The 22,952-nt window shown below is 35.4% G+C and overlaps 1 protein-coding gene across 3 annotated transcripts in view; it reads right to left on the bottom strand.

Moving 5' to 3' along the window:
* Positions 1-3,314: 3,314 nt before the first annotated feature.
* The window catches only part of CLDN16 (claudin 16), a 73,900-nt gene continuing 54,262 nt past the window's right edge, over positions 3,315-22,952 (bottom strand). For 2 of the 3 annotated variants that reach the window (XM_077880079.1, XM_077880078.1), the window contains 4 exons: positions 12,905-13,007; positions 8,904-9,068; positions 6,024-6,215; positions 3,315-5,273 (listed from right to left, as the gene is read on the bottom strand). In XM_077880079.1, coding sequence (XP_077736205.1) covers positions 5,140-5,273; positions 6,024-6,215; positions 8,904-9,068; positions 12,905-13,007 — 594 coding nt within the window. In that variant the 3' untranslated portion in view covers positions 3,315-5,139. The remainder of the gene's footprint in view (positions 5,274-6,023; positions 6,216-8,903; positions 9,069-12,904; positions 13,008-22,952) is intronic. The other variant, XM_077880080.1, reaches the window with a different exon arrangement.

Here is a 22,952-nt window from a genome sequence, read left to right as displayed (position 1 = left end):
GAAGATGTGCTTTTTGAAATCCATATAAAAATAGATGGCTATAAAATAAAACTATTTAATGTACCACCGAAATTTTTCAAATACCCTTGTTAGTAAGTTTAATATACTTTGATAAGCTCACCAATATATGCTTTGAAATATGGTATACACCATTACATGGGACTAAAAACCAAAAAGCTTATAATTTCCATTTACAGAAATATTCAAACAATAATAGGTGATTATTTAAAAAGTTGATCAACTGTGATCAATTTTGTTAAATAAATGCAAACCAAGGAACCAATATGATCTCATTTTTTACGCATAATATCGGTAGCAATATTAAAGATTACTAACATCTTGCATTGGCAACACTGTAGGGAAACAAGCGTTTTTATATACTGCTGGTGAAAGTGTAAATCTGTATATTTTTTGGAGACCAATTTGGCTATAGGAAACAAAAATGTAAATATACTCACATAAATTCAGCATTTCTACTTTTAGACATAGAATGTAATGCTATAGTTACAATCCTGTAGGAAGGCAAAGGTATTTTTAAAAGAGTATTCATTTCCACGTTGCTAACAATAGCAAAAATGAAGATGTTGAAAGGAATAAATTAGATAATAATGGTTCATATGTACAATGAACTATGCAGCTACTGAAATTAATGAGGCGATATGGAAAATGCCAATAAATATATTTAACTATTGATTTTATTTTTAAAGGGAAAATATTGAGTAACAGTATGGTGTATACATTTTCAAAGGATCTATACACACCATAAATTGTAATTTTTTTGTTTGCTTGTTTGAAAGGATATAATAAATAATGAGAAGTGCACCTCTTAGAAGAGAGGTTGTAAGGGAGTTCCATGGAGGTGGGTAAGAGGGACATTAATATTTATATTTCTGTACCATTATATTTTGGAAAAATCTTATGTATATATAATTTTCTCTATGTCAACTCTCTTCTAGGTGTTGGAATAATTGTGTTTTTTATTTGTTTTCTTCCTTATCCTTTTTTATTTTAAACAAATAAAATTATTTCAATAAAAACATTAAGTGACAAATGACTAGGTTTCTTTTTAATGGAAACAGGGTAACCAATATCAAATTGTGCAATATATTGCTTTCAATTAATTGCTGCATATCAGGGGCTAATGTTATTTACTTGAGAACAATTACTTCTGAGCTCAAAAGCTGCAAAACTTGCTCCAAGAGTTATTTTTCTACCTAATTCTCATTTTATCTCCTTAAAATAAGATTGGAACTATTCTTTCCAGTATGAGAATGTTGAAACAAAGAAACAAAACCAAAAAAGTAAACAACTGACTTGAAAGAAGATTAAAGTGTAAAGGAAAAGATATGATGGGACGATTAACTGGGAATCAGAATTACACCTGTGATGGTGAAAACTGTCTTAATAAGACTTTACTGCATAGATGATTCCTCAAAGAAGCTGACTGTATTAAGGAAAACAGGCCAAATAAAACTAGCACCTTCTACATATAGGTTGTATATCTAATGATGGCACTGAGAGTTTTTAGCAAATATCTTCCCTTCGATTTTCCTATCTTAGAAAGAGGGGGAAATGTTATCTTTTTGTATTTTTCATTTTAAAATAATTTGTGAATATCAAAACCTCCTCCTCCCAGTTATGCTCTAAGAGCATGGAACTGTTTGTCTTTTTTAGCACATCAGTGGCCTTTTTTTGATCCTCTGTGCACATTGTTCTTTGTATAGAATTCTTTTTCCTCACTTGTTTTTGTCGAAAATCTTCCTCTTCTGCAGATTGGTTATGGTAACTACACAGACTAAAGTAAGGAGAGGTAGGCTTATTTTACAAATTTCTACTGCAGTTGTAAATAAAATATAATTAGAAAATCATCCTTCTAGAAACCCTAACCAATTATTGATTCAGATAAGGATTCTCAATTGTTAAAGGTGTTATTTTAAAATTATTATTATGGTTGATGGAGAATGGAATATTCCTACAGTTTCTAAAATCACTTGTTTTTGTCACTAAAGGACAAATATATATAACTGAAGAATGGATGGATTAGATTGCCATCACCCTAATCCAGTGAACAATTTTAGCATAATTGAGGCTGAATCAACGAGATATTAAGTCTTCATATATGCTATCACATCACTATAGTGTGTTCTAAAAACTTTTTAATTTGAGCCCATCAAGTCTCTAAATTTCAATTTCAATTTGCTGGAAATACAAGGCATAGAGAAACAAGCTAAATAACATTACCAAACTAAATCCAAAAGGTAGAATATTATTAAAGAAAACTTGTACCCTTGTTTTATTTTTTTTTTTCATGGTCAGTGAATTAAAGAGATTTAAGAGGCATAACAACTAGAGAAATGCAGATTCTGGTTTGGACCAGCCAGCTGTCTAGTGCATTTTGAAATACTTAGGGAAATTTCAATATGGGTAATTAGATATAAATGAAAAATTTTTGCTACAAAAAGGCAGAGATATTACTGGGAAAAAAGTAGCTTACAAAGCAACATACGTGAAATTATCTCTTAAAAAGAAATATATGCATATGTGTGTCTTTGCATATATGTGTATAAATATAGATTATCTAGAAGGATATGCAGATATTTTTTTAATTTTTTTTTTTATGATAGTCACAGAGAGAGAGAGAGAGGCAGAGACATAGGCAGAGGGAGAAGCAGGCTCCATGCACCAGGAGCCCGATGTGGGATTCGATCCCGGGTCTCCAGGATCGCGCCCTGGGCCAAAGGCAGGCGCCAAACCGCTGCACCACCCAGGGATCCCAGATATGCAGATATTGAATGAGGTTTTAGGAATAATGATGCTCTTGATAGAGAGAACATGATGCCTTACTGTAAAATATGGAAGATAACTTTTTAACTATTTTTGTTCTTCACCTTTCTACAATGCACATTTAAAACATCTATAGCAACAAAAGTCTAATTTTAATTAAAAACATGATATTGGAAAGTAAGAGTTAATGAAGAGAAACAAAGAAAATTGTAGTTTTTTACATTTTATTTTTTCTTGTTGCAAGTAACAAGATATGATCAAATTTTGGCATCCAGAATTTAGTGAGATATTTCAATATTTCAACCTAGTAATCTTGTGTGTATACCTTGGGCGTACCTTAATTCTTCTTTCTGGGCATGTTGAGTTGCCATCATGCCAATTATTACTTCTTCACTAATATTCCTTTTGTTGTCACTAGTTGCTATACAAAATGTATTTTTTGTTATGCTTTATTTTGGGAGGCTTCATTAAATAATAGTGAATGAGGAATAAACATTCCCAAAGAAATTTTTTTAAAAACTTAACATATCTCCCAGGATATACGGAACATTTTTATTGAGAAAAATTTCAAAACATTCACGATGTCAGTTATCACCAGAATCCTCTGAAATATTTCCTCATACAAAAGAAGTCTTAAAGGAAGGAAAATTTATATCTCTAAAATCTAGTGAGTTATTTCATTAATTTTACCCTGCTTTTCCCAATAATTTCAAGAGACTAATTAGAATATATAAAATATGACAGACAACATATCATAAAAGTGGAAATAAAAATGTTAAAAACCAAGGTTGTGAAAAAAGAACAATACAAAAGAGGTTTTAAGCTACATAAAATAATACCAGTATAACAAGTAAACATGATCTACAAATAATTTTTTAAATATCAATTACATGGTTAGTAATATCCATGAAATAAAAGTGAATCAGTTACTTTTAATTCTAAGATCCGATTAGAATTTCTCCTGAGAATACTGGTAGACAAATACCATGTGAAGTCATGAACACCATTCTCAACAAAATAAATACACATATTAGGCTTTCCTCATCTCATTTTCACATGATTTTAACTCTAATTTTAAAACACTTCTTTTGGGGGTCTTTGGAAAGTCACAACTAAATCTCTATTTTCCAAAGAACTAATTTCTAGTTCAGTGGATAGTCTGTTAAGGTACTGCAGGAGTATTTATGCTATTCATGTGATTTACAAGAAATCAGAAAACCCGAGATTAAATTATGTAACTTTTAAAAAACCCTATCATTTAAAAATTTAAGATGATTACATTATGAATATGACTAAAATCTCCATTAGCAATCATTCACTGATTTTTTAAGTGTATAATTAAACATATAGTTCTATTTTTTTCTAAAAAGTACACATTTTATGAGAAAAATTGATCCTATTTTCAGTAAAGAGTTGTGAGCCTTTATTTCTTCCAATCAAAAACTATTTGTCAAACGTTAACATCTGTCAGATATTTTGCTGGGTGCTGAGGATCCAGTGGTGTGAGGACACCTGAATCAATGAATTCTAATACGGTGCATTCTTGAAACATTTTTGAATGTCCAATCAATAAATGAATTGAATGAACTTCCTAGTTTAGCTATTGCTGCAGAAGTCTAACAACTTGGCAATATATAGGCAAGTTTACAGCAATGATAAAATAATACACAGATCTCTTATGTCGTTAATGAGAAAGAAAGCCACCACTGCTCTGGTATTAATTTAGCAGTGACTTTTGACATTCTAAGTGTGGAGGGGAAGAAACTTCTTATCGTTAGGTTCCACCAGTGGCTGGTATATGAAACTGTTACTTTATTTTTTTCTATTTTAATAGAGTCAGAGTAATGGTAGGGTTTGATATACCAGTTTAAATTTGGAAGAATCATCTTTTTCCAAGTTAGCAAATAACTCACTCGAATGAGAACACAAAGAATGAATCAAAAAGCCAGCGAAGGAGCTAAGAGACTGTCAATTCCTTTAAAGATTAGAATCTCCGGCCTCTTTCAAAGGTTGCTTTCTAGTCTTAAAGTGTCATTTTACTTGAATATCACCATGTCACAATCTCTAAGAGCAGTATAGAAATCACAAACAACCATTGGTATATCCTAGCAACCTTATCTGAAAATACAGGGAAAGTGTGTGTGGGCATGTGCAACAGGAGGGTAGAAAGGAGGGGGGCATATAAGAATAACAGAAAAGTAGCAGTGATACCAGAATCAAACTTCTTGATTAAGCTGAGCAATTAATTTAGGTGAACAAACATGAGGTCTAAATAAATGTTCCTGGATTAACCCGAGCATATTGAGCATTGATTGATGATTTCAGTAACATACATGCAGAGTGACTAGTGGCACTTTACACCCTCGTGTCCACAGCATACATTTTGGCGGTCTCTGTTCGAGGGGCTGCATATGACTTGGCCATGGAAGCAGCTGCTGTTGAATAGGCTTTCCTCATGGAATATGGATAATTCCTCTCAAGTCCAACATCTGTTGGAAAGAGATAAATGTAGTGATATAAAAATAATTAAGACTCAGCAAACTTTGGGGAGAAAATGTCATTTTACACATTCTTCTCATAAAGAGGCAAGAATATAAATATTCTAAGAAGGAATCTTCTAAGAAGAACCCTAGAAGAAAATCTGAGATTTTCAACTCGAAAGTTATTTTTAGATTGAAAACTTAGGTAATTTCCTATTCTTTCTCTCTTTATTTCTTTGTATCTCTTTTCCTTCATCCCTTTGTTCCTTTTTTCCTTTCTTTCCTTCTTTTCTTCTTTTCTTTCTAATGAAGAGATGGATTCTCTTGCTTTTTAAGTTATATGTTTAAAAACCCAATAATTACACATTACATTTTTAACAACAAATATTTGACTTGGATTTCAGTCTATATATTTAACTCTAGGTACAAATTTAGTAGATTGAATGAAGATATATATATATAAATCATATATATATATATGAAATCATGAACACATTGAAATCATCATATATTTAGAATGGATAGAGCTATAACTGTGGGTTTGTTTGTTTTTTTCTCCCAATATAACACTAACAAGGTAATAAGGCTTAAATATTGCAAATCAGTTGTTCTTGAACAACAGAAATTTTTAATGTGTCATTTATTTAATAGGTAGGGATCAAGTATTGCAACATTATTTTGTGCTAGTAAGATGTTTCCACAAGGCTGGGCAGATTGTTACAGGAGGCAAGGAAGTATGCTATTTTATTTTGTTCTTACCTTTGAAGAGGTATAAGCAGCATGTCAGGACAGCACCAGCCAAAAAGCAACCCAGAGACCCAGCCATTCCAAGCCAACAAGACCAACCAAATTTATATTGGATGCCAAGAAATATATTGTGCAAAACCAAAGAAGAACGTTCCACATAAACATCAACCGCATACCACACTGAACCAATGATTCCCGGGGCACCTGAAAGAAAGGAAAGTTGCTAAAAATAATGCAGGCCTTTTCAAATTTAAATTCAAAGAGATATAGCTGCTACCCAAAATGCATGGCATAATTTAGAGGGATAATAGTGATGCGATGGATTCAAGGACAACTCAATTTTTTTTTTTTTGACAACTCAGATTTTGTATACCTCTTCTATGTCTTCCTTTTGCTTCCTATTGTGTATTTATTCCAAACTATGTATCAGTTTATATACAGAGTAAACAATGCAGTGTTTCTCTGTTTGTTTGAACATAAAATGATCACTGTGGTTTTCTTTAATTTTCCTCTTTCCAAATTTTAAGTGCTGTATAAAACAAAATATGAAAAACAAAAGAAAAAAGGAAAGAACACTAAATCGAAGACACATAATACACAGCATATGTTCATTCTCTACTGATTTTCTAATTAAAAACACATATCTTTAAGAATATTCTATTGATGCTTTGCCCCCCCCTCCCACCTAGACCCACAGTTAAAGCTGTATTAGCTACATAATCAGCTCCCATAAGGAAACTATGTTTTTGAAGTCAATAGCTTTAGTGTGTTTGGGTCAAAAAACAAATAAATGGAGTAAAAACTGTCTTTATTTTAAAATAAATTCTTGGGACTCCTGGGTGGCTCAGCAGTAGAGCCTTTGGCCCAGGGCATGATCTTAGGCCCTGCAGGGAGCCAGTTTCTCCCTCTGCCTGTATCTCTGCCTCTCTCTGTGTCTCTCATGAATAAATAAATAAAATCTTTAAAAAATAAAAATAAAAAAATAAATTCTTATCTACCACCCTCATACCATGTAAGAGTAAATTAAGAAATTTAGTCCATCTGTCAATTTGACTGGCTTGAAATGATACCAATAGAGTCCTTTCACATTTAAACATATAAACTGCACGTCATTGCTTAGAGGCAAGGAAAAAAGGTGAGGAACTCTGGGACAAATTATGTGAAAATGGTGTTCAGCATTTCATTGCATTCTTTTCCCAATTGTTTAATGCAAGAAGTTTAAGAAGGGCCAGATCGTGAACCTATAACCTTCAGGTAACAGGGTATAAATTGCTACATATTTTTTATAATATTGTAATCTATAAGTTTAAGATGGCTTTAGTATTTTATACATAAAATTATTATTTTATATAAATATATAAGGCATACTAATTTCAAATGATGGTTCCAAGCCTTTGGCCATCTCTGGAAATTTACTTTTGTCATTTCTTAATCCATTCCTGCAGGGATTTTTTTTCCCAGCAACTCATTGTTTCTTGGTTTTTGTTTTTAATTTAGTTTATTTTGTTGTTGTTGTTTTTTATCAAAAATGGTGAATCTGGTGATATTCCAAAGTATTCTGGAGCAAAAATGTATAGCATTACATGGTGTTTAAATTTGTTCAATAAGACACAGTAATACATACAAAATGTTATCACTAGGCTGGACATGGGAATAAACGTCTTAAAAAGGAAAACTTACTAAGTTCTTGTGACTTTTTAATACAGCCTAAGGATCATCAGGCCTTGACTCTGTGTGTGTGTAAAACTTCAGGAAATCCCCTAGTTTTGAGTGCGTGATGGGTTAGGCTCTCTGCTATGGGCTTACTCTACCCACACTGGATCTTCATGACAGCATTTGAGTAGATTTTATTACTAGGGCTTCACCTTATTTTGCAGATCAAGAAAAGGAGACCAGTTAAGTAACTTGGCCTAAGCTCACATATCACACATTTATCTCCAAGTGTTTGTTTTTATTTTTTTAAGTAAATTCTAACACCAAGGTAGGGCTCCAACTCACCACTCCAAGGTCAAGATCACATGCTCTACCGACTGCGTCAGCCAGGTACCCCTACAAGCACTTTTGATCTAAAACCTTTATCTCTTCATCTTGTACTGCCTGATGAAGTTCCCAGTTACATTTGCTTTGCTAATTTTTGGTTGCTACCATCAAGAAAAAAAAAAGTTGTTTTTTTTTCTCTGAGGGGGTATGCTCATTGGTTTTTTATCTTCCTGCACTTTGAGTGCTTCAACAGTGTATTTTTTTCCCAACTTGCATTAAGATCCTAAGAAGACATCATGTTGTGACAGAGGAAGACTAAAGTGAGTTTAATGACAGACCTGCATGAAATATCACTTTTGCTCTTTCATCAATAAACACCATGTAAAGTGCTTTTTGACTGTTTATTAGTCATGCTTGATTTATTAGCCTTCAGGACTCCATTTATCCATCTAGTTCTTAAGTAGGGAGATAATCTGCTTATTGTTACATTTATGATCAAATAAATGGCTTGGCACATGAGAAAAGTCTCACATAGGACTTGGCACTATTTAGTTCATTGTTAAAAAGAAGTGGTGGGAGTGGGTACAAGTAAGGAAGTGGTGGTTTGGGACTTACTTTGGGACTTCGTGAATAATAAAAAAATAAATTATTTGAAAATTTTAAAGCATTACATAATTTTTTAAAAAGTAGTTTGAGGACTTAATAAACTTTGATCTGGGATATTATCAAAAATCAATTATCTGATTCCACAGCTGAAGAAAGTAAGGTTGGTGGATGTGCTCTTTGGTCCTTCAAACTAGAAAAACAAGTCACATATGTTCCTAAAATGAACTTTTTGACAACAAACACCCTTCTCTTCATCTCAAGATCACGGATGAGCATCCCTACCCCCATCACTAGTGCAGAGAGTACCTGCTATTAGTAACATGGTTCCAGCAACAAAGCAGATGCGGACTTTGATGTATGGCTCATCAGGGAGGAATTTCACACAGTCGAGACCAAGAAGCAGGGTGATGAATCCAAATCCAGCTAGAATATCTGCAGTAATCATCAATGCCCGAGTTACCACCAGCTTCACTGGAAGATCAGGGCATGTGGTTACATCATGGTCAGAGGAAGGAAACATGTTAAGGTACAGAGGTACACCCCAAAACAGATACTCACATATATTAATATATGCCCACTGAAAGAATTAGACTTCAAATTTGTGTGAATGTGGAATGTTTTCATAAAATGCAAAAATATCATGAGAAGATTATTGATATGATTATTTGTTTAAGCACGAATTATTACTTAGTCTTGATGCCCCTCCCCCCCCCAGGAAAATGCCTGGCATATAGTGAGGACTAAGTAGCTGTTTCCTTGTCTGTTTTCTGTTTGGGAATAAATCTTGTTCACAAGTATTATAGGTGAATATTGAATTGAAAGTGGAGTATCTATTCTGCAGAACTCACCCCAATAAACATTTAAGAACTTAACAATCACTACATTTGTTTGAAGTTCTATTGAAAAAATATATTTATTATAACTGGTTAAAATTTGGTATCGAGGAGTAGGATAAAATATTTCGAGATGTCACTTGCCAATTCAGGCTGGTGGGAGCCATTAGCAGGTTTTTAGAAGGAGAAGGAACTTCTGTTATATAGTAGAAAACTATGTGCAGAAACCAGATCATATTCTCTTTCATTGCTTAGGTGATGAGTCTTGGCCAACATTCCATATTAACCCTTTAACCTTGCACTGTCAACTGAGCAAAACTGAAAACTATAGCCATATGGGAATATATGGTAGAAGGTCCAAGGAAGAAGATATCAGGTAAACAAAATGGAATAGTAACAATCACTCTCTGCAGTGGAAGCATTCTCAACTATGAAACCTCTTGAGCTATGAATTCCAGTTATGTTAAATTAAAAATAGGAAAATTTTGTTTCAAATGGAGGGTTAATTATCTGATGTCAATGCTACTTTTATTTTAGCCACCTAATGATACAGTATTTTCTTTGTTTTATTTTCATAGTGATTGGGGTCTCCTTGTATTTTAAATAATTTTTCCTCAATGGTGAGATACATTTAGGGCTTATTTAGTAATAGTTTGCTTGTAAAATGTGGCCAATTTATTTAAATAAAAAAGCACTTCTATAATCCATTTAAGAGAGTAAATCAATGCATAAAATCAGCTTCTGATTTTTTTTTTTTAAGTAGGCTTCATGCCCAGTGTAGAGCCCAACATGGGGCTTGAACTCACAACCCTAGATCAAGACCTGAGTTGAGATCAAGAGTTGATCACTTACCTGACTGAACCACAGCACCCCACATTCTACCTAATCAATAGGTGATTATTTAAGATCTTAAAATGTGGCATTATTTCAAAATACTTAGACTTAACTTTCTAATTTAGGCCAAATCTGACGTCCATTTTTCTCAAAATTCAGGAAGGAGAAAAATGTGCAACTAAGTGGTATCAGTTTTCACATTTCAACAATCTTCTTGAAACTCAAGTAACATATTCAAGCGGGTCTCCAACTCAGCTGCCCAAGCCAAGAAGTCTCTCAATTTGGAGTGCCTTCCTTAAATATTTTTAAGTCCCCTTTTGGAACCTGTGTCAAACAAGGCCAGAATTTCCACCTGAATGGGATGCCTTAATATCATGGCCCTGGTTTTCCCCTCTCCAACCCTCGCTACCACATGGAGTGTGATTTTTTTTTTTTTAAGATTTATTTATTTATTTGTTTGAGAGAGAGAGAATGAGGGAAGGCAGAAGAAGAGGGATAGAGAAACTTGAACAGACTCCTCGCTGGGCTCAGAGCTTAATGTGACGTTCAGTCCCACCACACTGAGATCAAGACCGAGCCTACGCCAAGGATCCAACCTTTTACTGACTGAGCCATCCAGGGACCCCCAGAGTATGATTTCTGATGCTCTGTAGGACCCCTGGAGTCAAGCCTATGGCGTCATCCAATCAGCCCCATGTCCAGCCCAGATCCAAGACGGCAGCTCTGCAGGGAGATGGCTAATGCTAACCAGTCAGGAATTTCTTTCTGGGAATTTCTTACTGGGAATTATCTGAGATCTGGCTTCTAGAATAATGTTAAATATTCTGATTTGGGGAGGGGTTATTCAACAAGAGTCCTAAAAAAAATTGTCTGAGTCTGTATACCCTAGGTCTACAGGACCATGGAAAAGGTTATCTAATTGTGGGTCTATAGGACCATGGAAAAGGTTATCTAATTGTGATTCTATAAAAGATATCAAAGACTAAAAATAAAATGTCATAAGTAATATGCTAACTTGGTATAATTATGTCATTTTCTAAGAATGCATTTTCATCTCTGTTGTCCCTAAACATAGGGTAGAATTTTTAAAATAAAAGTAATGAATCTTTAGGATAGTGTTTGAAATTAATAAGTAAGAATAGATTTTAAAATGTGAGACCATATAGGCAAAAGATTTAAAAAGAAATATTAAAATATAAACAGCAATTTTCTCTGTGCAGTAAGCTTCTGGGTGATTTTCTGTTATTCTTGCATAAATGTACATAACAGTATTTAGAAGTTTGAAGTATTTTATCTTTTTTTTCCTCCACTCTCATCATCATACTACATTTCTGGAATAGTCTAGTGTCCACATAAATTTACATTCCTACTGACCAAATCATGCTTCTTTGTAGGTAGAATTAGGTTAGCATAAGGAGGGAAAAAGAGAACGAATTAAGAGGCCTTAAAAAAATGAATTATGGGCCTTAGGAATTAAGTTAAAAAAACACTCAAATCCTGAATAGCGGATGTTTTAGACCACTGCTCCTTTTAAGTGCTTATCCCTGGACTGAAATAGCTGTCCAGGGGAAAAGTCACATTCCGAGGGTTTGCTTTTCATCTATCTTGAGAAAAGAAGTTGCTGTTCCCTACTGCACCCCATCATCGGCTTTGAAAGAGACCAAAACCAATTAGCTTTAACAACAGAACCGGTATTTCTTGGCATGATTGGATGTTCTGAATAAATAAATAAATGCTATGGAGAAAAACTGAGAGAATCAATAATAACTTTTTTTTAATCTATGAAATCTCTTTATTCATGGAAACGTGGGCCTTGCTAACACCTCTAAAATTTAAGCCTAAAGGTCAGGAAGATGAAGGAGCTGGCTTTACCATCCCTGCAAACCATGTGTCATCACCTACACAGATTTTCTTCATTCCCTAATCCCTGTCCGTGTGTCTGTCTTTGCCTACCTATTTCCATGTGTTTTTCTGTCTGCCTCTGCCCGTCTACTTCCACCTTCTCTCTTTCTCAGCAAACCTCCAGTTGAATTACTGTAAATCTATTTGACTTATGTCACAGCTAAAAGACATCTCTGAAATACTTTTCGTCTAATCTGTCTATTCTAATCCTTGAATCACAGCACCCTGAAGAATTCATTTCAATTTAAAAAATGTTTAAGTCTACGGTGTGTAAGATGTTTTTCCAGGCTCTTTGGGGGAGCAGAGATGAATAAACTATATTTTTACCCTGAAGGAATGTATAAATACATGGAACATGATAAAATGAGCTCAAAATGTTTCAATTCACATTTCCAAAATAAATTTCTAATGGAAGCATATTTAAAATTAGACACAACTTGACAATAGTAATGTAGAAAAAAACACACACAGGGGTGCCTGGGTGGCTCAGTCAGTTGTCTGCCTTCAGCTCAGGTCATGATCCTGGGGTCCTGAGGTCGAGCCCACCTGGGGCTCCCAGCTCAGTGGGGAGTCTGCTTCTCCCTCTCCCCTCTGCTCATGCTATCTCTTGCTATCTCTCTCTCTCTCAAATAAGTAAAATCCTTAAAACAAAACAAAACAAAAACACACAATGGAAACCCAAGTTCAGTGTTGCTTGGTAGCCCCTCCCTGGCAAGGTGTTATCTAAGGTATACATACGGGGGTGTTCGGCAAGTATAGAATCGTACTCATCACAGGTGCGAATCCCATCAAAAGCATTCGTGACACACTCCCACCAGAGGCCTCGGCATTTTGTGCTCACCTAGATGTTGGAGAAGACACTGTGTGAAACAACTCAACGCAGACACACTTCAGTTCCCCTCGATCAAAGGAAATCTTTGACTGTTGTGTTTTTGATAGTAAAGTACAGTGGTTGTAAGCGTGACCAGAATTTCATTTGCAACAAACACAATGCATTTTAGAGTATTTTCCCTTAAGCACTAACAACTGAAGGCTTTCTCCACCAGGAAATGAATTCACTTCCTGATGGGGGGCAGGGGGTAGGAAGGAGTGGTACCTAACATAGGTAAAATCACAATTATGTATATGCAAATGGTTATGGCTGGTTCCATCATGGAGTCATAGTTTTGCATGGAGGCAATTCATTTCTCTTTCCTGTGCTGATATTTGATCATCAAAAAAGAGAAAAAAATAAAAAAAATCACGTAACAATGGATGATAACTGTTGACATCCTGAGTCTGTTAAGAATGTACATTAATTTTTGCCCATCATAAACAATGAATTCCATGAAGAAAACTGTTATTATATAAGAGGTTCATGAACTCACAATAATTGCCAAAGAAAGCTACAACTAAGGAAAACAATACATGAAATCTAAAGATGCACAACATCTTCCTCCTTGCCCCACTGACACACTACAAGGATTTAAGCTATGATATGGATAGGAGCAAACTGAGCCTTAACTTCACTCAACCTGATGGCTGTAAACCATTCTTCCTTAGAAACTCTGTGCAGGTGATTCTAAGTGTCCACCTAGAGTTAAAAGATACCGGTGAGCGGAGCCTTTCCCTACTTTTTCTATAAGCTGCAAGTCACAATAGATTTCTTAAAACTGTAAACATGCCAACAGAAAATAGTTTCAAATATTCTTGACACAGCTCATGCATATGGAGCAGAGCTAATATGACTGTTTGTCTTGACTCAATTACAGATTCACATTACCTAGGAATTCTGGGAATAGTTTAGTAAAATTTAACCAAGAATTATCTTGGAAAATAAAAACTTAAATTATTCCTTAAAGAAAGAATAAACAAAGCGGGAAGAGAAATGAAAAAGCTGGGAGATCATAACTGGTGTGAAGAAGAAAGGAAGGAACATAAAACACTTTGATCTGCAAAAGCAAACCATATCTGGGAATATTTGTGCTTTGAAACGCTCTGCCCCACATTCTGCCTCGAAGTTTTGTTGTGAGCCAAATACAACTGTACCACTTGCCACTCTACCACAAATTTCAACGTTGTGCTTCCATTATCACTTTACATATAAAATATTCCTAATTGGTAATAATTTTAAAAATCTACATCAAGTCTATACTATGAAGCAGTTACTATTTAAGGATATTATACTCTCAGTTATTTCTTAAAGGATCCTGTGAGATATCAATTATTATCAGTTATCTTACAAATAAGGAGAATGAGACTTGGGAAAGGTAAGTGATAAACCCAAGAAAGCATACTGAGTAAGTGGAGGAGATAGGACTCCAATACAGCAGTCTGTGTGGCACTGCAGGATACTTAAAACCCACTTAAAAAAATTCTAAATCCATTTCAGGCTAGCATTGGAAATTGGAAGACAGCTTTGAGGGATGTGTTCAGCCCTAACTTTAATATCATCGTGTGGCTACTAGTCTGCAGAGCCTCACTTTGGCTTACTCTTCCTAAGGTCACATATGAAGGGATGTTTGGAATTTGGGAATATTATCTGCCTAAGGACTCACAGGGACCAAAAATTTAACTGAGAAGGTCTACCTTGTGAAATCTGACTTATCAATTTCTTATCAGTTTCTAAATAAGGACGTGGACATCTCAAGTTAGATGTGATTTAAGCTACGTTAAAAAAGTACAGACTTTAAATCTAAGTTGATACTTATTATTAGGTGTGTTGTATCCTTGGGCAAGATCTTACCTTTTTTGAGCCTCAATCGTATTGGTATAAAGGAGATGGTGCAAGGAGAGTTAGAAGAATTTATTTATTTATTTATTTTTTAATTTGTTATTTATTTATGATAGTCACACAGAGAGAGAGAGAGGCAGAGACACAGGCAGAGGGAGAAGCAGGCTCCATGCACCGGGAGCCCGACGTGGGATTAGATCCCGGGTCTCCAGGATCGTGCCCTGGGCCAAAGGCAGGCGCTAAACCGCTGCGCCACCCAGGGATCCCAAGTTAGAAGAATTTAAAACTACAAACACATGATATAAATGATTTGCTCATAAATGATCTTAGTAAAGTACTTGAATATCATAACAACCTCAGTAGTGTCTGTGTTCAACAGGACTAACAGTAATATAACAGAAGAAAGGTAGACATAATGGGTTGAATGATGGCCCCTCAAAAGATGTCCATGTCCTAAGCCCCAGAACCTATGGATGTGACCTTATTTAGAAAAAGGGACTTTGCATATGTTATAAAGCTAAGGATCTTGAGCTAAGGAGACCTTGGATTATTAAGGTGGGCCCAAAATCTGAAGACAAGTGTCTTGGTGAAAGACACGTAGAGCAAAAGGTGATGTGACCACAGAGGCAGAGATTGAAGTGATGTGGCCATAAATCAAGGAATGCCAATGGCCACCAGAAGCTGGAAGACACAAGGGATGGATTCTCCCATAGAACCTTCAGAAGGAGTGTGGCCTGTCAAGACCTTGATTTCAAACCTCAGGCCTCCAGAACTTCAAAAGAATAAATTTTTCTGGTGTTAAGCCACCAAATTTTGGTAATTTGTTATGGCAGCCCTAGGAAATAAATACAGTAGAGATTATTGGTGCGAACTATTATAGAAAACAGACCTTCTCATAGCTTATTGCCATTCAGTCTCTCAATTAACAGGAACATACTGCATCCAATTTGTTCCAACTCGAGCTAGGTTGCGTGGATTCGAAGTCACCACTCTACAATCAGACAGTGATTGTCCATAGTTCCTGCTAATAGCCACTAAAACAAACAAACAAGCCCATTGTGGTATTTCTTGTTACACATGAGCTTACTTAGGAAGGAACCTGAGATATAGATGTGAGAATACTCATTTTACACTGAAAAAGAGTCTCTTGGCAAAATAATCCAACAGTGGTGTCATTTTCAAGGCTATTGATCATTTACCTGCAATGACCATATTTAGAAAAGCAATGAGCTCATTAGAGGAAACAAGGAATCCAATTTCATTAGGTATTAATGCTCAGGGGCACACTATGAGTTTGCTTGGTATTCACACTTGGTTAAGGTACGTGAGAATAGTGGCTGTAATTAACTAAACTTCTGTGTTAATATAGCACTTACTGGAGACACCCTTAAAGGTGCCTTTGTGCACAAAACACAAGGTTAAAAGATTTTATGTTATTTGTCATATTTTGGAAAGCCCCTCCTTGTCTAACATATAATCTTCACTTACTGATCCCTATGTTATACAACGGCTTATTAAAGAACTTCCTAAAAGGCAAGTAAATCTAAATTCTGAAAAGTTTTAAGACAAAGTTCTGTTTAAAAAGCAGACTGAGGCTTAAAATATTATGGTTAACCTTTCTTAAAGGGCAAAAATGCAAAATGTTAACTAATAATTCTTATCTTACAGGGTCATTCAAAATAGAAGATGCCAAATTTAAGCTTACTCTTTTAACATGCAATTTATATACTAATAAATGTAGATAATGATACAAGAGGAATTATTTCAATGAATATCTATTAATCCTGAAGTGAAGAGCAGATTAACTCTTTAATGGGGAGAACTTAGTTTATCCAAGATGTAACAATAAAAGTACAAGTCACAAACATGAGGCCAGCATAAATCTCCTAATATTAATTAATTGAAATAATAAAACAGAGATCTTACAGAACAGTCCAGATTTCTGGCTTCTGTTGGAAACTTGGTCATTCTGGCCACCTAGACTCCTCAATGCCATGTATCAATAAGTAGCACCAGCTGAGTGACTGCTCCCATGAGGTGGGGCTTCTGCTGATGGGTTCCTCACCCCCCAACCCAGTCTGCCTCTCTCATGGATGTTGACTTTCGGGTTCATTTTGTGCTCCTAACAGACTGTACAGACTGTACATTTTCTGCTCCTGGTTTATAATAAAATTCCTACCCATCATTCAAGTCTCACTTCACAGATACTCCTTCTTCCATGACATTCTCACAGTTTCTCCAGCTGGAGTTAATTTCTTTTTAGATCATTCCATAATTTGTCCATCGTCTATAGCATTTACAATATTGCATTATTATTTTTATGTGCCTTTATGTACATCTATCTCCCAAGTCTGTCTCTTGTCATCTCTCAAAGTTTATTCATTGAATGCCTGTCATGTATCAGTCAACAAACTAGCGAAATTCTGGGATACAGCAATGACCAAGACAGGTATGGCACCTTGCTTTCAAGGAGCTTACAGAGTCTTCTTCTTGAAACATAGTAGATACTCAATAGATATTTATTGAGAAAAAAAATTGATCAAGTTTTCAAATCCACGCATATTAACTTTTATTTGAACTCTGGCATAGATAATGGTTACTGATACACTCTATGCATAGTTGATGCTTAATATGCACTTTTAACTTGACCAGATAAACAAAACAGCTGAATCTGGGAGTCAAAGAACTATGACTTAGACTCCAGAGTTTATACTGATTTGGTGTCAGCCTGGACCCTATCTACACAAGTGGCTCTGGGAAGTGTTTCCCATAGGACTCAGGCTGAGCAGGATACCACTCAGAAAAAGCCTTAGGAAACTGTATTGACCATGACTCTTCCCCATTGAATTTATAGTATCTTAATTTATTTCCTTAATCCTGGGATTTCTTACACTGATCTCTTTAGGAGTATTCCATTAAGGCCTCTCTACTCCAGTCTTTGCTAATTTTTCTTTCCTTATCATTCAGGAAATGTCTACAAGCAGCAACACACAATTTTGCCTACCTTGTCTTGTTTCCTCTAGTTCTGGATGTGTTTGTCTTGCCTCCAAGTATTTTATATATCTTTTGAGAATTAGAGAAACTTAAAAATACTTGAATTCATTGGCATTTATTTTTCTCCAGCTACATGTGAGGAAAAAATACACACACACACACACACACACACACACACACACACGTACACAATACGCTTAGCAAATATTTATTGTGGACTGACCACTATCAAATAAGATTTTCTTTGTCAATATGCATTAGATTATAAATGCCTATGCAGTGTGATGTATATGTAAATACAATACATATAGGAGGAAGTATTCATAAATCAAAAGAAGAGTAAATCATGAAGATGTATTGTTTTAAAAACCACCTTGCATACACATATTATAGGAATTTATACTTTTCACATCACCTTACCATTCTTGTGCTAATGTACTTGAACACTGACAATACAACTTACCTGTTTTCAGTATCTAATTAAGTATATGTATTAAGATACAAAAGTTGTAATAATACTATAGTAAATAGCATGTTTTAATACTAAGACAAAACAATTTTGATTTTAACATGCAATGCATTTGAATTTTTTGGATTAGGATTATGAAGTTTTATTTGAATAATTTATATTATTCTGTTTACTATACTGGGCTAAAAAAATACAAAAAAGGTATTTATAAGGATAAGGAAGCAAAATTAAGGTAAACATATTAGGTGTTACCTTTCCGTTCTTCTCCATTTAGATGCCATGAATTTATCTGCTAACATACATTTGGTTTAGCTCTATTTACTTACTTGTGGAAAACTGGCTAAAGGTATAAATGGCAAGAATGATATAATGCATTCTTAGTAGATAGAATAATAACTTTTGTGGCCTTCATGGTTATATTACCTAATTTATATATTTGAACTACTAAAGATTTCAGATTTAACATTTCTTGCTTAACTTCTTTAAGCCACATGTTTAATCATTTTAGAATGCTTATGAAAGCATAGTACCACAACTTTGCAATGACTGCCACATCAGTTGTGACATATCACAATACACATTGAGTGCATGACAATAAAATATCAATTCACTTTTTTCTCTCTCCCTTTCTTCATTCTCACCTTTATGTGAAACACCAGGCAAAAAAGCTATATTCTCTGGACCAGAATACCCTCTTCGCCAACCTTATTATACATCCCAGAGAATTAGATTTTTAGTCCCATGTCATTAAAAAGAGGAACCAAACCTATATCTTGAAGTTTAAATTGTAGTAAGATAAGAAATCTTGCCTAGGAAAAGGTGGTAGTCTCCCTACTGAGATACTTCTCACTTATGGCTCAGTGTGTGATTTCCAAAGATCACCTCACGTTATAATTCACTCACTTATTCATTATTTTCATAGATATGCCAAGTATCTTAATAAGTGCCCAATAAATTCATGTGAATCATGAGTTCCCATGATTTGGAAGTTGGTGCTATGTGCAGTAGGAGATCATGAGATGAACAAGAGAATATTTGCGACAATATTGTTGTCACAGGTGTGTGCTGAAGGAGTCTGCAATGAATTAGAAGGTAACACTAGTATATGAACAAGCAGACTACGTGCTAGGTATAATAATTTTTATACTTATTTCATTTCTGAAGCAACTGTAGCATCATTAATGTGATTAGAAATCCCAGGAGAGAACATGATTATGGGGATAAAATAAATCCAAGTATAAGACACTTTCATTTAAGATAATAAAATTCTAATCATAATAGTGTTTGGTATATAACAAGTTCTCAGTAAATAATTAACACAAGATTAACTGAAAAATGGATTAATCTTGTGAAAACATTCTTTCCTTCTGATAACTGAAAGACCAGTAACTTTGTGAAGAAACTATTTTTTATTTCAGTATCCTTAATGAAGAATTATGTAACTTCCAATTTAGTTCATATTAATAATATTATTTATTCATGATTTCTTTTTCTTTTTGAAATGTATTTAATGAATAACTAATGCTATTTTCTCTCTATTGTCTGCCTTATTCCCTGGTTAAACAAGAAGGAAGCAGTCATAAGTAAAAAAAAATGGGCAAACCACAGCTCAGCGAAGTAAACAAAATTTCTCCAAGAGAATCAATAGCGAAAACAGGAATAGAACTTAAATCTCATATCTCTCCCTTCAGTGAACATTATACAAAATGTCATCTCCTCCTCCAGAACAAAAACAAAACAATAAACTGCAAATAGACAATAATGTATCTCTCATTTATTGACTGATTTGTATTTGCCTGGTACTGTGGTAAATGCTTTAGGTACACAAGCTCATTTAATCCTCACAAGACACTTATGATGTGCATATTATTCTTTTACAGAAGAGGAAATGTGCTTTATAGCAATTTAAATGTCTGCAATTTAAATATATGTAAGTATTGCCTGGCAGTGTGGGATTTAATCTCAGGTCCTCTACCATCAAGTCCAACCTGTAAACTTCCTCACCATAAAGCCTTGTATTCCCAGTCGCCTGGAGGTGCTATATAAAAATCTAAATGAGGACCAAATAGTGAGGTGGTCCAGGCATATTGCTGCTTGATATCTTGTGTATAGAGACTAGTTTTTCTCCATTTACTCTCTTGGTAAGTGACTCTGCCATTCTTCCAATTGCCTAAAAACAATAAAATGGATTTGCACCCTGACTTCTCCCTAGAATCAGCTCCTTTCCCCACATGCAATCATCAACCCTATTGATTAGAGTTCTTTAGAGCTTCCCATATCTTTACATGCCTCTCCATGCTTGCTGCCTTGATAGGCCAGACCACCGTGGCTTCCTTTCTGTTCTATGGCAAAGATCTGCCAATTAGTCTCCCTACACTTCATTTTACCCTTTCTAACCATACCTCACAAGTAGCCAGAATAACCAATCTATGTGAAACACATGCATGCTTTACAGCAAAGGACCTTTCTCCACTGTGTAAGATCTGTTTTACGTGAGCACAAAGCCTTTGATGACCAAGCTCCTATATTCTCTTCCCTACATTGGAAATTCTTACCGTGCTGAGATGGCCCAAAGCCACAGATATTGCTCTCATACCTGGATCATTGCCCATACTCTTTCCTGTGCTTGGAATACTCGCTACTTCTCCCTCCCTCATCTGGTCTTCAAGTCTCAATTTAGGTATTTCTTCTTCCAAGTTGCCTTTACTCGTTAGCCAAGATTGGGCAAGCTGGCTGCTTGGAGTTATTTGTTATGATGGCACTTGCCATACCATACTGTAACTATGAGTTCTCTTGTCTGTCTCCCTCAGTAAGCTGGGAGCAACCTAAGGTAGATCCAGTTTGCATCTTCTTTCCTAACTGGTACCCATCACAGCACAGGGGAGACCGAGGTATCAAATGGTATTTCTGGAATGAAGGGAGAGAAAAAGGAAAGAAAAGGGAAAGAGAGAGAAAGGGAAGGAAACAGATGAAGGAAAGACTAGCAGAAAGAAAAGGAATGAGAGGAAAAGCATAAGAGATGGAAGAGAGAGGGAAGGGAAAAGGCAAAAAGGAAGGAGGGAAGGGATAAAAGAAGATGAAGGGAAGGACAGGAAGAAGAAATTCGTAAGGAGACAAGGAGGATGGAAGAAAGGAAGGGTGTATGAAGTTACGGAGAAATGGAGAACGTGCGCACTAGGTTCTTAGCGGAAGTTTTGAGGGGAGAGGCTGTGGTCACCATGGATTCTTCAGTGACCCTGAAGTGACAGTCATAGCCAAGGAGTCCTGGGGTTAAAGAATGTGAAGACTGAGGAAAAAAAAAACAACAACAACTTTAAAACAATGCAGTTTGCTTTGTTTTGTAGTTGAAGAAGCTGACCTGAAGGCTGAGCCAGGGCTTGCACGAAGGAAGACAGGAAAGATGTGAACATGGCCTGGATTAATCTTAAAGCCCAAGTTCTGTCCACCGTGTGGGTTTTCCCAGAGACACAGAAAAATCAGTGATGATGGAGTAGAATGGGGACTTAGAGCCACTGGTCCCTGGTTTGGGGTTGTGCACAGTGCCATTTGTGGGCCATTTCTTTTTTTTCCAAACATTTTTACTTCATGCAAAGGACTTCTCTCTTCAAGGGAGGCATGAGGAAGGCAATATAATATGTTACACAATTTTGAGTATTCTCCAGTAAGACAAAAGAATATTTGAGCTCTTTCTGTCTCTTGGCCCCGCTTATTCACCTTAATCCTCTAACAAGCCCCGACCTTCTCTCATTCTCTACGTTTGCCATGTGTCCTCTGGTCTGGAAATCCCCTGCTGCCATCTCTACCTTTTGAAATCCTTTGTGTCTTCTGGAGGCTTTGCTCAAATGCCTTTTCCTCCCTGAGGCCTGCTGCAACAAGAGATAATCATTCTACCTTCTTTGCTCCGATGGCATATTGTTCATTTCTTTCTCAAATATGAACTGGCCTGTGCCTTTCATTATAGTTTCGTGGGTATCTTTTTTCTTCACTAAATGCCTACTCCTGGAAGACAGGACTCACTCAAGCTTTATCTTTGCCTCCTCTGGTAAGATCAGCACAGTACTCTTTATATCCATACATTTCATATTTGTTATGTTGAATTGAACTGCAGAATCTATTTTCCAACTCTGATGCCTACATCCCCCTATAAGATTCACAAAGCCAACGAAGCTAAAAATTCATAATACTGCTTTGTGTTTAAATACTCCAGAGGTTAAAAAAAATACTCCATAGGTAAGTGTTTTAAAGCACTTTTGTTGCATCAACTCTTGTCCAGTAGTGGTTTAAAGTGAGCTGTTAATATGGACCAAAGATGATACACCCATAAAGAAGGAAGCAAGGAGAAAGAAGAATAGAGTTGAGACAGTGAGTATCAGAACCCCCAAATCTATGGATAATTATACACCTTTATATACTGGCCAACTGACAGAGAAATTATGAGAGATCTCTGTCCTTTTAAAAATATTAATAAATAAAGAGATTGTTGGAGACAAGAGATCTCATTTGTCCCAGGGATTTTGTTGTAATGTGGAGGCTTCTTGGGAAATGTTTGTGTAATACATTTCAAGTATGAGAAATAAGAAAGAAGCTAAGAAATACTAACTATTGTCCAA

The sequence above is a fragment of the Canis aureus genome, chromosome 31, assembly GCF_053574225.1.
Source record: "Canis aureus isolate CA01 chromosome 31, VMU_Caureus_v.1.0, whole genome shotgun sequence".
In the NCBI taxonomy this organism is placed as follows: Eukaryota; Metazoa; Chordata; class Mammalia; order Carnivora; family Canidae; genus Canis; species Canis aureus.
This window is presented reverse-complemented; position numbering and strand designations above follow the sequence as displayed.